Source organism: Prionailurus bengalensis, chromosome B3 (assembly GCF_016509475.1).
Source record: "Prionailurus bengalensis isolate Pbe53 chromosome B3, Fcat_Pben_1.1_paternal_pri, whole genome shotgun sequence".
In the NCBI taxonomy this organism is placed as follows: domain Eukaryota; kingdom Metazoa; phylum Chordata; class Mammalia; order Carnivora; family Felidae; genus Prionailurus; species Prionailurus bengalensis.
The window spans coordinates 125,894,584-125,910,242 of NC_057355.1; the positions used below are offsets into that span (position 1 = coordinate 125,894,584).

The window sequence follows — 15,659 nt, forward strand, 5'->3', positions numbered from 1 at the left end:
ACGCCAGTCAGAGTGGCCAAAATGAACAAATCAGGAGACTATAGATGCTGGAGAGGATGTGGAGAAACGGGAACCCTCTTGCACTGTTGGTGGGAATGCAAATTGGTGCAGCCGCTCTGGAAAGCAGTGTGGAGGTTCCTCAGAAAATTAAAAATAGACCTACCCTATGACCCAGCAATAGCACTGCTAGGAATTTATCCAAGGGATACAGGAGCACTGATGCATAGGGCCACCTGTACCCCAATGTTCATAGCAGCACTCTCAACAATAGCCAAATTATGGAAAGAGCCTAAATGTCCATCAACTGATGAATGGATAAAGAAATTGTGGTTTATATACACAATGGAATATTACATGGCAATGAGAAAAAATGAAATATGGCCTTTTGTAGCAACGTGGATGGAACTGGAGAGTGTGATGCTAAGTGAAATAAGCCATACAGAGAAAGACAGATACCATATGGTCTCACTCTTATGTGGATCCTGAGAAACTTAACAGGAACCCATGGGGGAGGGGAAGGAAAAAAAAAAAAAAAAAAAAAAGGTTAGAATGGGAGAGAGCCAAAGCATAAGAGACTGTTAAAAACTGAGAACAAACTGAGGGTTGATGGGGGGTGGGAGGGAGGAGAGGGTGGGTGATGGGTATTGAGGAGGGCACCTTTTGGGATGAGCACTGGGTGTTGTATGGAAACCAATTTGTCAATAAATTTCAGAAAAAAAAAATAAATAAAAAAAAATAAATTGCAGATTTTCAATCTCTCTACCCCAAAACATCTTGCTCTCTGCTTTTATTATTTATTTTTCTCTGCTTATATAGACAGGCAGGCTTCAACCTACACTTGTCTTTCTCTTGTGTGCCTCTTCTGAAGGCTGCAGTACGTTCACAACACACGCCAACGTCCTCAAGTTTTCATTCTGGTCATTTAATACCCCACTCTGAGGCACAACATCACTAACCCAACATATGATTTCCAATGGTTCAACTAACTACTTCCAATAGCACAGTTTGCCAACTTTCCATTTAGAAAAGTAGGCTCCTCCGGTCCCCACTTTATTCCCCACTTAGTCAATCCTACATTTTAGGCTCTTTTACTTAAAGCTCCTGGCTCCCAGAATTGATGTCTCATATCAGCTTGACTATCTTCAGCTGACGGTACAGAAACACTCCAGTTCAGGTTGACTTAAACTACAAGGTAATTTAATATCATTCCATGCAGAACTGCTCTAGACACGGTGTCAAAGTTCAGGTCCACCTCTCTGAACTTCTCTTGGCAATACCTTCCTGTGTGTGAGACTTCATTCTCAGGACCATCGCAAGACAGCCAGCTTCAGCCACTGCAGGTATCACAGCCAAATACAACAAAACCAGAGAAGGAGAAAATCTCTCTTAGGTATCTTCTTCAGGAGTGAGTAAATGTTTACCGGAAGCTCCCCCAACAGATTTCATAACTCATTCTTCATTGATCGGAACAGGGCTGTGTGCTTGGTAACTGGCCTACATTACTTTTTGAACGAAACGGACTGGGGCAGGGGGAGATGGGGATAATCAAGACCACTATAGGAGCCAACTGATATTTCTATGTAAATTGTGCTGGTACTATTCAGGAGTGAAAATGGAAAAAGTAAAGAGTTGGTTTGATTCCAGATTGACGATCAGTAAGACACGTGAGGTGGAAGAAGAAACTGAAGATGATGATGAGCATGTCATCAGAGTAGCTTTTCACGAAGTCCAGTTGACAGGAAAAAATAGATTCCAGGAAATGGCTGGTCAACCAGAGGAATGTGGAAAATCAAAATCAGATGCTAATGGTTAAAAAAGGAAAAGGGAATAAAAGAAATGTGTAAGATCAGAGATTGAAATTTTGGAACTGAAGATATGAACATAGAGAATTACAGATGAGGACAAATTTTACCCACAGAAATTAGCTGCTGAGCAACTTGAAGGTCACTGTAAAATGGGAAATTAGTGAAGCTTAAGGGCACAGAGTTCAATGGGTTGCCAACTTGAACTTCGGAATCATCAAAGATGATAAGACTTGCATGTAATGAAACAGGTTGAGGGGAAGCCAGGTGTAAAAATCTTTGAGAAATGTGGAGGCGTAATGGAAAATAAGCAGCAGTCAGGATCAATGAGAAGAGAATGTTCTAACCAAACAAACCCTGCTTCCAAAGACGAAAAGCTATAAGAGAAGATTGTGAAAGGACTGAAAATGGCTGTGTGAAGCCAGAAGAATGATACTGTCTAAAACCTTAATACGAACAGGAACCAACTCCTCAAAAGCCTGACCACAAAGTTGTCCATGCAAGTTGTGTCTGTTTATTTGTTTGAATTAACTAAAAGGTAGACAGAAATTTTTGAAAGAAAAAAAAGTTATTTTTCTGCATTTGAGGGTACATGCAGACAGACTGCTGGATTATTCTAATATATCAGTACATGAGCCTTTCTAAAATTGCATGTGATAGAACTGGTACATATTTAAAATGTACTTTATCACTGATCCTTCTTACTTTTCAACCTTTAAATTAAAAAACTCAGCTTTTAAAAGACAGTATATATTACATACTCTTTTTCTCCTCAGCATGAAGGCAATACACAAAAGGAAAAGATGGCAATTTAAGATTCTTGAAGTCAAATGTTATCAAGTAAAAAGCTCAATATTCAGGGCCAAACCAATTATTCTGCCAACTCAGCAAGAAAAACAAACAACCTAAAAAGTTATATAAATTTGGAAATATTCAGAAAAGCATACATTATGATCAGAATCCAAGTTCAACATTTTTTTCCTTTATCATTTTCAAAGCACATACAAGAACCAATAACTTCAAACAACACTTTAAAAAAGATGGGGCGCCTGGGTGGCGCAGTCGGTTAAGCGTCCGACTTCAGCCAGGTCACGATCTCGCGGTCCGTGAGTTCGAGCCCCGCGTCGGGCTCTGGGCTGATGGCTCAGAGCCTGGAGCCTGTTTCTGATTCTGTGTCTCCCTCTCTCTCTGCCCCTCCCCCGTTCATGCTCTGTCTCTCTCTGTCCCAAAAATAAATAAACGTTGAAAAAAAAAATTAAAAAAAAAAAAAAAAAAAAAAAAAAGATAATGACAAAATGCATAAAAAATAAAAAATATAAAGACACAAGAATCACAACTAATGATTAGTTTATTTGTATCTACAGAATTTTAGGTCTTCCAATATGTGTTCATCTACATATTCTTAAAGAACATCACGATTCCCTAATGTCAACATCCATGCCATTTTCTTTCAAGGAAAGTATACAATCTGATCTCCCTGGTTTTTTTCTGCAATGCTTTGCTTTTTGTTTGGTATTTCATATCATTCACTAATGAAGTAGTTCTATAATAGACTATGTATCTGATAATCTTACCAAAATTCCAAAAATGTAAAAAAGAAAAAAAGAAATCAGTGCAATTTTTAGGAGAATAAAACCCTTTAGCCTTCTACTACATTTTTAAGTGGCAAATCTTAAAGCAGAAAATAAATTATGCTGGAAAAAGAGAGAAGTAGACACAGAAGTATTTAGAAAACACAAAAAATTGCATCATTTAAGCATGGAAAATGGCTCAACAAAGTTACTTAGTAAGCAATTAATTTATTCTGTAAAACATAATGTGTTTTATTTGTAAATCAGTATTATTTTTATTTTAATACATACTTCCAAATATACCCTGGAGTCACTTTTTGAAAATAATTAATCCAAAAAAGAAAACAAAACAAAACAAAACAAAACAAAAAAGGAATAGGCTGTATAACTAATGCCTTAGGGTGGCTTTGTGATTTTATTAAGTATTAAATACTCCTTAGGGGTATTATTCACTAAGACATAAAAATATACATGCTTTTTTTCTGAAATTATTTACAGTGTATTTCCACATCATGGATTTGCCGGACACTTGAATTTGCAGTGAAATATGTTACCCTTTCTTCTTTGATTAACCATTGCTCTAACTCCAACATGCTGCATTAATTTTTAAGGCTTTTAAAGTGAAAATTACAAAGCCTGCTGTGATAATTGTGATACTACCCTAACTGTGGCAATCACTTTAAAACTACTTCTTTGCTTATCATTAGCAATGCTAAGTGATAAAAATAATTATATCAGAAGCATTCTGGGAAATAACTGTTTAACAATTGTGAATATTCTAAAAACTTCCATCTAGAAAACTCTGCATTGTGGATTAGGATACCGTCTGATGACATGGACTCTTCTAAATTTCCTCTAATTAAGTAAAATCCCCAGACACTTCTCAATCAGTCTACCCCTCTCACCCCCCCCCCCCCCCGCTTCTTTCTAGCTGCCTCCCCTACAGTCATGCTCACTGAACCAGTTACCAGACCAGACTGACAACAGAATAATCAAGGTAGAGCAATTTCCTGGGATCAAATCAGTTCAGATTCAAGTCTGAAAGCTTTAGAACTGCTTTACCTCAGGGCAACCAGTCACCCAGTATGTGTCAGATGGGTTAAATTGAAAAGCCCTCCACAGTGAGTCCAAGGTGATCACTTCCTCCATCTTATATCTGAGACATTTGTATCTAAATGGTAAAGCATCTTCTCCATGCCAGCTCATCTGAAATAAGCATCTGTCACTCTTAAGGGCTGACAATTGATTTTATAAATATAATTGCCCCACAGTTTGTTTTCTTTTGAAACAAAGTCAAATAATCCAAATGATTATTCTTCTGGAATGCTCAGAATTCTTGACAAGTGACAAATGACAAAGGAGAAATGATAAACCAAGAATACACATGGATAAAAGTCAATCCTGACTTTCCTGATCATATTATAAACATCTTGGTTTAATTCAACCCAAATATAGAGTTGAGAATCAACATAGGAGCATAAAATCCATTTAAACTAACTGATTATACAAGAGAAAAGATGATGTGAAATGCACACATGGATCAGGGAAATGCTTTTTGTTGCTATCAAAAAGGCACAAAAGCCAAGTTTTAAAGAGGCTTGCGACCTGATAACACTACTCAGTGAGACTGTGAACATCACTCATTTAATGAAACCCATTGTAGTTACTGCCAAAAAAATGGTCCAGTAGTAACTACCACATCTTTAAATGTCTCTTTCCAACTAATACTTAAATTGAAATACATAATAAGATGAGATTCTAAAATTCATACACTGGGGGGAAAAAGTCAAGTGATGTTATGGAAGATTTCACTACTCTTTTTCCATTTGAATATTAAAGAACAATTTCAACTTAGGGAACTAAAAGCTAAACTGGGAGATGGGGGAGGAGGTGGATCTCTTTTAAGGGCCAAACTCTAAAAATCTACAGAGTGTTAAACTATGAAAAAGGCTTTAAGAAGTTAAAAAAAACTAAGTTACTTTTTACCTTGAAATAGCCAAGACATAAAGACTCTCTATCAAGGACATCTTGATAAACTATATGAACAGCATGGCATTCAAGTGTTTGTTCAAAGGATGGATGAATGAATGGTTGGTCACAGCAAAAATCACCCATTAGGAATTTGGCTTTTATACCTGATTATTCTTGTCTGTCAGTTGCTCAAGAGTTTCAGACTGCTTCTCCAGTGCTCGCTCTATTTTCTTATGCTTAAGCTTCCACTGTCTAATAGACTCCTGAGCTTTCGTCTTCAGCTCTTCTCTCCTCTTCTCCGCTGCCTGTCTCAGGGCCTCTGACTGCTGGAACTCGAGAAGGTACTGCTCGGCCTGTTTGGTGGCATCCTCAGCATGGTGAGTCAGCTCTGAGATCTGAAGGTCAGCGCGCTTATGTTTGGCCTCACAAGTCTCAAAGTGATTCTGGATCTCCTTAAGTTGATCCAACATCTGTAGTTGCTGCTTTTCCCTGTTCTCCAATTCACGTGTTAAATTCTGGGAATAAAGCATGTGAAATATTAGGAACATGTTCTTGTCAAAATTGGATGCATAACATATCATCAAACAAGAATCTCTAATGTCACTGAAGTGGGAATCATCTGTATTAAATTTCATTAGTAATCAGTCTAGAAAATATGAGTCCCCTTCTGTGTATTTTATAAGAACATTAGTTGGGAATAATTTTTTATAGGAATGGTTTCCTTTTTTACACTATTTCATTATCCAAAAAGGGAAGATATGTATTTTCCAATTGACTGTCACTGAAATAGAAGGCCTTGTTGATGACAAAAAACAATGTGCATTACTTTTGTAAACTCTCTTGCTTTGTCCAACTGGAAAAAAGATCAATATTTTACAATTGTCAGACTATCATAGCAATCATACATAATATTTCACTTTCTGGCAGCACATAAAATGTTACAATAAAATAAAAATCTATAATAAAAATGTGCATTGATGATACAAACATCAGTACAGATAATACTATACTTGAAAGTCTATTTAAAAGGCTCTCAAAGTGTTTATAGATAGGTTATTTCCAGCTAAGTCTAACATTACAGGTTGCTGAACTTATCTCAAGCTTATATGAATCACTGTGGGACAGATATTTAAACAAACTTAAATTTACTAGGAATACGTAATAATCAAGAAAAGCAAACCTGAACTCTTAAAATCTAGTTTCCCTAAAACAGAAGTGGTCAACCATACATTTGGAAATTGCGCTAAATCATCATGATTCATACCTATTTTTAATTTGGGAAGAATTGGTGAAGATCTATTTTTAACTTCAAAAATGAGAAGGCACTGCTTTTATATAACATTTTATACAAATAAAAGAATGTTTCCATCTTCAATCTCATAAAGCTTTGGAAAGGAGTGACAAATTCAGAAATAATGTATCCCATAAGCTGCTCCTCCTGAGCCTTACTTTCTAAATACTGGGGGTGACAAAGATAACCTGAAAAGACCATGTGTCCAGGGGACTAAGATGACACTAGGACAAACAATAAATACCATCTACATTGTTGTAAGGTGCCTACAAATGAAGACTGGAAATATTTACCAGCTTCCTCTGACTCTAACAGCATAATGTTCAGTTCCAGATTCCATTACAGTTGAACTGTGGCTCAAATAAAGTTAAATACAATTTCTCTCATGATTAAAGTCATGGTTTGACATTCTGGCAAAAAAATAAAAATAATGCCTTAAAATAGGCTTCATTTTCCAAGCAACAGGTTTGCATTTGCTCAGTTTGCTAAATTCAGTGCAGTCTGGAAGAGAGGAGTCATTCCTTTATCTACCCAACCAAAACAGTAAATTGAGAACTATGCACAAGTTTGTGTGGAAAATTCTAAAATGAAATCAGAAAACCATAATGCTGGCTGTTTACCCTTTGCCCTTATCTAAAAGTTTTACCATGAAGCTAGAAATCGACTTTATCAACAAGCAGTATTCATGTGATTTCTCCATCAGCAGAGAGAGGTACTAGTATTTTTTTTTCCCCCAACCAACGCTTCGGAGACTGGGTACCCTTCCTATGTGTTAGCACATAGTTTACTGAATGGTTAATAAGACCTGGCTTAATCTAAATTGGGGAGCTATTCACACTAACAACTAGATTACAAGAATAGATAATGCTAGATACTAAAATGATGGGTGGTTACTTGAAGAGGCCTGTATCTTACAGCCTGGCCGGAGAGGGTTCTCTCTCAGGAGGTGACATAGGAGCTGAGATCTAAATGAGGAACCAGCAATAATAGTAATTATTATTATTATTACTGCTATTGAAGTTTATTGAGCACTTGAGTTATACAAAGGACTAAGCAAATGCTTTATAAGAATGATCTCATTCAATCCCACTATTATTATCTTGATTTTAGTGATGAGTAACCAACACTTGGAACTTGCCCTAGGTCACATACCTAATATGTGAGGGAATAGGATTCAGACCCAGATTGTCTGACTCCAGAGGCCATGTTTCCAACTCTTTGCTAAGAGGACAGATTCTCAGATGACCCTAATTCCATGCCTCTTTGTCACCTACTCCCACAGTCCTATCTTAGCGAGTTATCTTTTTTCAGAACTGCCACCTTTGAAGTAAGAGGTATGTCCAAGTACTCCCTCTCCTTCCCACTACCCCATCCTCCCCCTCCTTCCTACCTCTTAGGCCTTAGGTTTTATCTACCAATCTGCCCAGCTCCCTCACTCCTTTTCTCGTGATACATCTGCTCCTCATTGTCAGGAAGATGACCACGCCTTGATATTTCGTTTGCTGGCTTTAAATCCAAGTTCTTTGACCTAATTTCCTTAATTTTCACTTTAGCCACTCTGTTGTTTATGTTTCAAACTCCTATTTAAAACAAAACTTGAATGGCAAAATCGTCAGCTCTTGGGGAATTGACAAATTTCCTGTTTCCTATATCCAGTTACTGAGTCCTCTAAGAAAAATCACACAGGAGTATTAGTTGATGTGATGGCACATGGACAGGCAACTCCTCAAGGCCCAGAAATTCTACTGCATGCTGCTTTCCAATCCACATGTGGCCCATCTAAAATGTCCTGTCTCAGACCTACCATCTTTTCACTCACTTTTAGTATGTAACATAGCTCCTCCTTAAGAAATAAAATTGAGGCCATTAGGCAGGACATCACCCAAATTTCCTTAATGTATTATTGTAAAACTTACCAATGGCTAATCTGTCCTCCTCTCCAGCCTCTGGGGAAAAGGGATCCTTCTTAAATAAATTAGCCTATCTTTGTAATTTCCTTCCACTTCCATCAAGGGCTTCACTACAACAATTATGCCTTCTCTTCCTTGTATTGAACCTCTCTTTTCCTCTTGGATCATTACTCTCTACTATTCCCATCTTTAAAAATCACAGTAATTTTTTTTTTTTAATGAAACAAATTGAAGATGATACAAACAAATGGAAAGGTATTCCATGTTCATGGATTGGTCCCTACTACCCAAAACAATCTACCCTTTTAATGCAATCCCAATCAAAATACCAAAAACATTTTTCACAGAGCTAGAAAAAATAATCCTAAAATTTGTATGGAACCATAAAAGACTCCAAATAGCCAAAGCAATCTTGAAAAAAAAGAACAAAGCTGGAGGTATCACAATCCCAGATTTCAGTATACTACAAAGCTATAGTTATCATAGCAGTATGGTACTGGCACAGAAATAGACACAAAGATCAATCGCTTCTCGGCCTTTTGGCTAAGATCCAGGGTAGACACAAAGATCAGTGTGAATCAAGAATCCATAAATAAACCCATGCTTTTAAGGTCAATTAATCTATGAAAAAGAAGGCAAGAATATACAATAGGAAAAGTCAGTCTCTTTAACAAACAATGCTGGAAATACTACACAGCTACATGCAAAAGAATGAACCTGGACCACTTTCTTACACCATACCTAAAAATAATCTCAAAATAGATTACAGACCTAAACATGAGACCTGAAACCATAACTCCTAAAAGAAAACATAGGCAGTAATTTCTTTGACAATGGCCATAGAAACAAATTTTCTAAATATGTCCTTTGGCAAGGAAAACAAAAGCAAAATTAAATTATTGGAACTGCACCTAAATAAAAAGCTTTTGTACAGTAAAGGAAACTATCAAGAAAACAAAAAGGCAACCTACCAACATGTAGAAGATATTTAAAAATGATATATCATATAAGGAGTTTATATCCAAACTACATGAAGAACTTACACAACTCAATACCAAAAAAAAACCAACAATCCAAATAAAAAATAGAGAACCTGAACAGATCTTTTTCCAAAGAAGACTTACAGATGGCCAACATACACATAAAAAATGCTCAACATCATTAATCATCAGGGAAATGCAAGTTAAAACCATATTGAGATATCACTTTATACCTGTTAGAATGGCTAAAATCAAAAACACAAGAAATTACAAGTGTTGGTGAGGATGTGAGGGGGGGTGGGGTGGGAAAGGAACCTCCATGCACTGTTGGAGGGAATGCAAACTGGAACAGCTACTGTGGGGAAACAGTATAGAGGTTCCTCAAAAAATTACAACTAGAATTACCATCTGATCAGTAATTCCACTACTCGGCATTTACCTAAAGAAAATGAAAACACTGATCCAAAGAGATGCATGTACCCCTATGTTTACTGCAGCATTATTCACAATAGCCAAGATATGGAAGCAACCCAAGTATCCACTCATAGATGAATGGATAAAGAGGTGATACACACACACACACACACACACACACCACACTGGAATACTATTCCAATGTAAAAAATAAAAAAATCTTGCCATTTGCAACAACATGGATGGACCTAGAAGGTATAAAGGTAAGTGAAATAAGTCAGAGAAAGACAAATATCATATTATTTCACTCATATGCAAAATTTAAGAAACAAATGCACAAATAAAAAAGAGACAGACAAAAATAGACTCTTCAATAGAAAAAATAGACTCTTAAACAGAAAAAAAAAAAATTAACTAGGTGTTGTCACAGAAAAGGGGATGGGGTTATATCTTGATGAGCCCTGAAAGATGTGTGAAATTGTTAAGTCATTGTGTTGTATAGCTGAAAACTAATGTAGCACAGTGTGTTAATTATACTTGAATAAGAAAATAAAATCACAATATTATTTTTTAATGAAGCAAACAAAACCTTTATCAATCCAACATAATCTAACCAGCACCCTACACTCTTCTCTTAAGCCAAACTCCTAGAAAGAGCAGTCCACACCTGATACTTCACAATTTTATTCCTAATTCATTTCTCCATTCATTGGATCTCGGTTCCATCCCTACCATACAATTAAAATAACTCTCATCAAGACGCCCAAAGATCACCTATAGCCAAACACAACGAACTCTTTAACAATCTATCCTAGTTTCCTATGTGACACTGTCAATTGCCCCTTCTGATTTTTACATCTCTCTTCTTCCCTGACTTTCATAATACCGCTCTTTACTAGTTCTTTTTCTTCCTGTGCTTTAATAATCTCCTTTCCTGGGTCTCTTCTACATTTAGCCTTTAAATACAGATAATGCTATAGGGTTCTAGTATTAAGCACCATCCTATCTATAAAATATCTCTAATAAGTAAGTATGTAGGTAGACAGAAATATAAGTGATTTATAGTTCAGGAGCCAGACTGATAAACTCCAGGCCTTTAAATACCTAACTACATAATGACAGGCTACATTTGGGAATCCCACAGACATCTTAATTTTAGTATGTCAAAAAAACTGAATTTATTTGATGCCCAACTCCTAACAAAAAGGTGGTCCTGCTAATAAAATGGCAGTAAAGACTTTCTCTGCTGAGAGAGTATAGAAATGGGAATGGAATTGTATATTTAAATAGTGAGAAAGTCTGAAATAACTGCTATAGGAAAAGAAGAGAAAATGAACAAGAGATAAATGTTTAAAAGCTAACAAACAGAAATAAGGTCACAGTGAGCCTCAAATTTATAATGGACTCAAGTATACAAATTTTTCAAATTTCTCCAGCAAGCTTTTGAACCCAGGAGGAAAATTAGTTCAACACTATTTATTCTTCTGCAATTACAGAACAAGAATAGGCACATGATTAATATACGTAAGCCCAGAGCTTCAACACATAAATTCCTTTGTTCTCACATTTTAAAAATTATACCCTTTCATATTAACATATTACATACAATATTTCACTGAGAAGAGTATTTGAAAACATCACGGTATTGATTGGGTATGTTAGTATAAATAAACAGAAAAGGATGAGGTTCTAATCCTGAGGAATTGTAGTTCTCACTACTGATGGGAAAGTAGGTTTGAATTTGAACTGGATGAACACTGCCTCTAACTGCCCTGAGTCTAGAAATTGTTGCTACTGATTTGCTCCCAACAGTCTATCTGTGTTATACTTCAGGTAAAACCTGTCATAGAATTCCTTCCTATATTCATTCCTTGGCAGGTTCTACTCAGCCACTGTTTTGACTTTTTTTTTAATCCCTTTTCCTCAAACAACCAATCATAATTATCTAGTTGTAATATACATTTCTCCCCCAACAACCAAGAGATTATATTACAGAATCCTCATAACAATCCTTAGCACACACACATATACATAGAGCACACAAGTAAACAAACACATCATTAACCCACAAATGTTTTCATATACTAAATATTAGTATCTTCCTATGTACTACATGAAATGCTAAATGAAAAGCAATTTTATTTATTCTACTAGAATGATTGTCAATTCTGGTTTTTTTTTCAACGTTTTTTATTTATTTTCGGGACAGAGAGAGACAGAGCATGAACGGGGGAGGGGCAGAGAAAGAGGGAGACACAGAATCGGAAACAGGCTCCAGGCTCCGAGCCATCAGCCCAGAGCCTGACGCGGGGCTCGAACTCACGGACCGCGAGATCGTGACCTGGCTGAAGTCGGACGCTTAACCAACTGTGCCACCCAGGCGCCCCATCAATTCTGTTAATACTATCATACATTCCTGGAAGCCTCTTCTATCCTAAAGAACTTTTTACAATTAAATTATATGAAATTATCTCAGCCACTAGAGCAGGGTGGTTAAATTTCATATCACTTAATCAAGTCTATTATTTATTTATCACTACATAAGTACTGTCAAAGACAAATGTAATCCAAAAACATAGAAATGTTCTTTTTCCCAAGAATTCCTTCCAGTTTTTTGGTAGAGAAGACTTTTTGGTTCCTAAAGGGAACCTTTTAGGTTCTGTAGCTGGTCCTGAGAATTAAACCAACATAAGACGGATTAGCAGAAGAAAAGCACACAAATTTTATTTTATATTTATACATATACCTAAGAGCCTTTGTTGGAAACATGAAGACCCAAAAAAGTGGTTAGGACCAAGAGCTTCTAAGCCTCTTTTAATTCATTTGAATTTATAAATTCTAATTTATGACAAGAAAAAGGAAAAGGGATCTAATGAGCTTCTAGGGGGCAGTAAACTGTGGAGAAGTGACTAGGAAATACATGGTGGAAACTAATGGAAGATCAGGGTTATTTTAGGTTTGTCTGTTCAGATCCATTTTGGAATCAGCTCCCAGTTTCCAATGATAAAAAATGTTCTTCTCTTCCTGGTAGAGGGAGGGTATCTTCCTCAGGGGATTCTTGAGGTATCTACCTCAGGGTATCTTCTTTTTAGGTAGAAAAAGAGCTCAGAGTACCCTTCCTGCATCTACTATTTCTCAAGTGCCTTCAGCTCAAAGTAATCAATATACCAAAGTGGCATATGTTGGGGTGGTATGTCCTGATCCCTTTCACAGTACGTTACCAAAGGTTTATAAAGCTTAAAAGCTCCAACTTAACCTAAAACATACATTTAATGTCTTTTTCTGTTTCTCTTTCTTCAGGTAGGAAAACATGTTAATGAGTAGTTGTGTTGAGGGTCTCAGGTCTGGCGAGAACTTGAAGGAGTCACTGGATTCAGTATATAGTCGTACTTATGCTAAGATTTATGAGAGTGAAAAGATACACGGCAAAATCAGCAAAGAGAAAACAATGTGGGGCATAAACCAGTGGAGACCAGTCACAGGCTTCCAAGAGTCCTGTCTCAGTAGTCACACAGAGTGTACTCAATTCTTCCAGCAGTGAATTCCGACATGTATGAAGTACTATCTACCAAGAAAGCTCACTAGAGACTCAGTTCCCCAAGTTTTAATTACAACTAGTCACTTATGTACCGTCTGCCTGGTATATACCAAAATTCCAGACTCCCAGAAAGAAAGCAAGTGTTCAGCATAAACCATATTATTTGTACAAAAGGTCTAGGCACCATGAGCTACACTCATCAAGGAAAGTTTCTAACTTGATCATCATTAAGGCTCCCAGATGCCAAACAAGGGCCTATTTTGGAAGCAGGCCTAAGGAAACTATGTTAACTACTATGTTAACTCTTTTCGTCCTTGTATTAAAATGGCCAAAGAATAGACAGAAAGGAAAAGAATGTATTAAAGAATGCATTACAGGGGCTCAGTCAGTTAAGTGTCAGACTCTTGAATTCAATCCAGGTCATGATCTCACAGTTCATGAGTTCGAGCCCTGTTAACAGGCTCTGTGCTGACAGCGCAGAGCCTGCTTGAATTCTCTGCCCCTCCCGGCTTGCACGCACACACACGCTCACTTGCTCTTTCTCTCAAAAATAAACGTTTTGAAAAAAGAATTAAAAAAAAAAAAGAATGCATTAGCATTACAGCAATGCATTTAGAAGATGGGAGAAAAGAACTCTCCCCTTGAAACTGGCTTTGGCTGCCAATGGCTCCCTTTTTAATTGCTGCAGTGGTCGTATTCAAATTTTAAGAAAACAACAGACAGCGTACTCAAATGAATAAGGCATTAAAACAAAAACAGAAAATGTAAAAGAGATATTCTAACACTTATATTTTTTTAACGTTTATTTATTTTTGAGACAGAGAGAGACAGAGCATGAACAGGGGAGGGGCAGAGAGAGAGGGAGACACAGAATCGGAAGCAGGCTCCAGGCTCTGAGCCATCAGCCCAGAGCCGGACGCGGGGCTCGAACTCACGGACCGTGAGATCGTGACCTGAGCTGAAGTCGGATGCTCAACCGACTGAGCCACCCAGGCGCCCCGAGATATTCTATTGTAAAAAGTAGTGTGGTGGTGCCTGGGTGGCTCAGTCAGTTAAGCATCTGACTCTTGATTTTGGCTCAGGTCATGATCCCAGGGTCATGAGATTAAACCCCGTGTTGGGCTCCATGATCAGCATGGAGCCTGCTTAAGATTCTCTCTCTCTGCCTCCCTCCCACTCACACACTCTCTAAAATAAAATTTTTTTTTTAAAAAATTAGAGATGTGATTCAATGCCTATATTTTAGAGATAAGGAAATTGAGGGATAAGGAGATAAAGTAATCAATCCCAGATAAGGGAGGTAGTTTACAGCAGGAAAAAAAAAAAAAAAAAAAAAGACTAGCCACAGGTCCCTAATATTAAAACTAATACTGATTCCATATAGTTAGTAACTATATTACCAACTTGGATACTAGCCAAACAACCTCTTAAATAATTAAGTAAGATACCATGTTCCTGAGCTAGGAGGAAATCCTGAATAGGAATTATACAATATGTGATGCATGTATGTTTCTGGAAACTTCTGAAGCTGAAAGGAAAAAACAAAATCACAGAATAGAGTTGGCTTGGTTAAAACAAAATCAGGCATAGACTAGGTATCCCCTCCTATGTTCATGACCCTGCCGAGGGACCAAGAAAAGTACTGTATGGGAAATACTGATTGGGACAAATACAGCCAAGCAGGAGGGAAGGGACATCAGTGCTGGCTAGTAGAAATAGGATTTAAGCAAGTAAATTCAAGAGAAACTACTCTGATCAGCAAGAACTCATCAAGAAAGGCACATAAAATAAGGAGACAATGGGCAAACTCAAGTGTCAAGAACAGAAAAGACTGGGTCACTGATCAAATGACATGCATTTAAGACCAATGGTAGCATGGGCAAGAGCCACAGGCTGGGCCACCAGGGCTGTTCATAAAGAGTAACTTTCAGGGCACCTGGGTGGCTCAGTTGGTTAAGCACCCAACTCTTGATTTCAGCTCAGGTCATGATCTCATGGTTTGTGGGTTAGAGCCCCACGCGGGGCTGTGTTCTGGCAGCACGGGGCCTGCTTGGGATTCTCTGTCTCCCTCTCTCTCTGCCCTTCCCCTGCTCGTGCTCGCTCGCTCTCTCTCTCTCTCAAAATAAATTAATAAACAGTAGGGGAAAAAAAGAGTAAATTTCAAGAATGCTAAAAAGAGATT

At 37.3% G+C, this 15,659-nt stretch overlaps 1 protein-coding gene across 4 annotated transcripts in view; it reads right to left on the minus strand.

Annotated features, from left to right (window-relative positions):
• CEP128 (centrosomal protein 128) overlaps window positions 1–15,659 on the minus strand; it is a 394,462-nt gene that overhangs the window by 261,761 nt on the left and 117,042 nt on the right. For all 4 annotated transcript variants that reach the window (XM_043556773.1, XM_043556771.1, XM_043556772.1 and 1 more), the window contains exon 14: window positions 5,509–5,859. In XM_043556773.1, coding sequence (XP_043412708.1) covers window positions 5,509–5,859 — 351 coding nt within the window. The remainder of the gene's footprint in view (window positions 1–5,508; window positions 5,860–15,659) is intronic.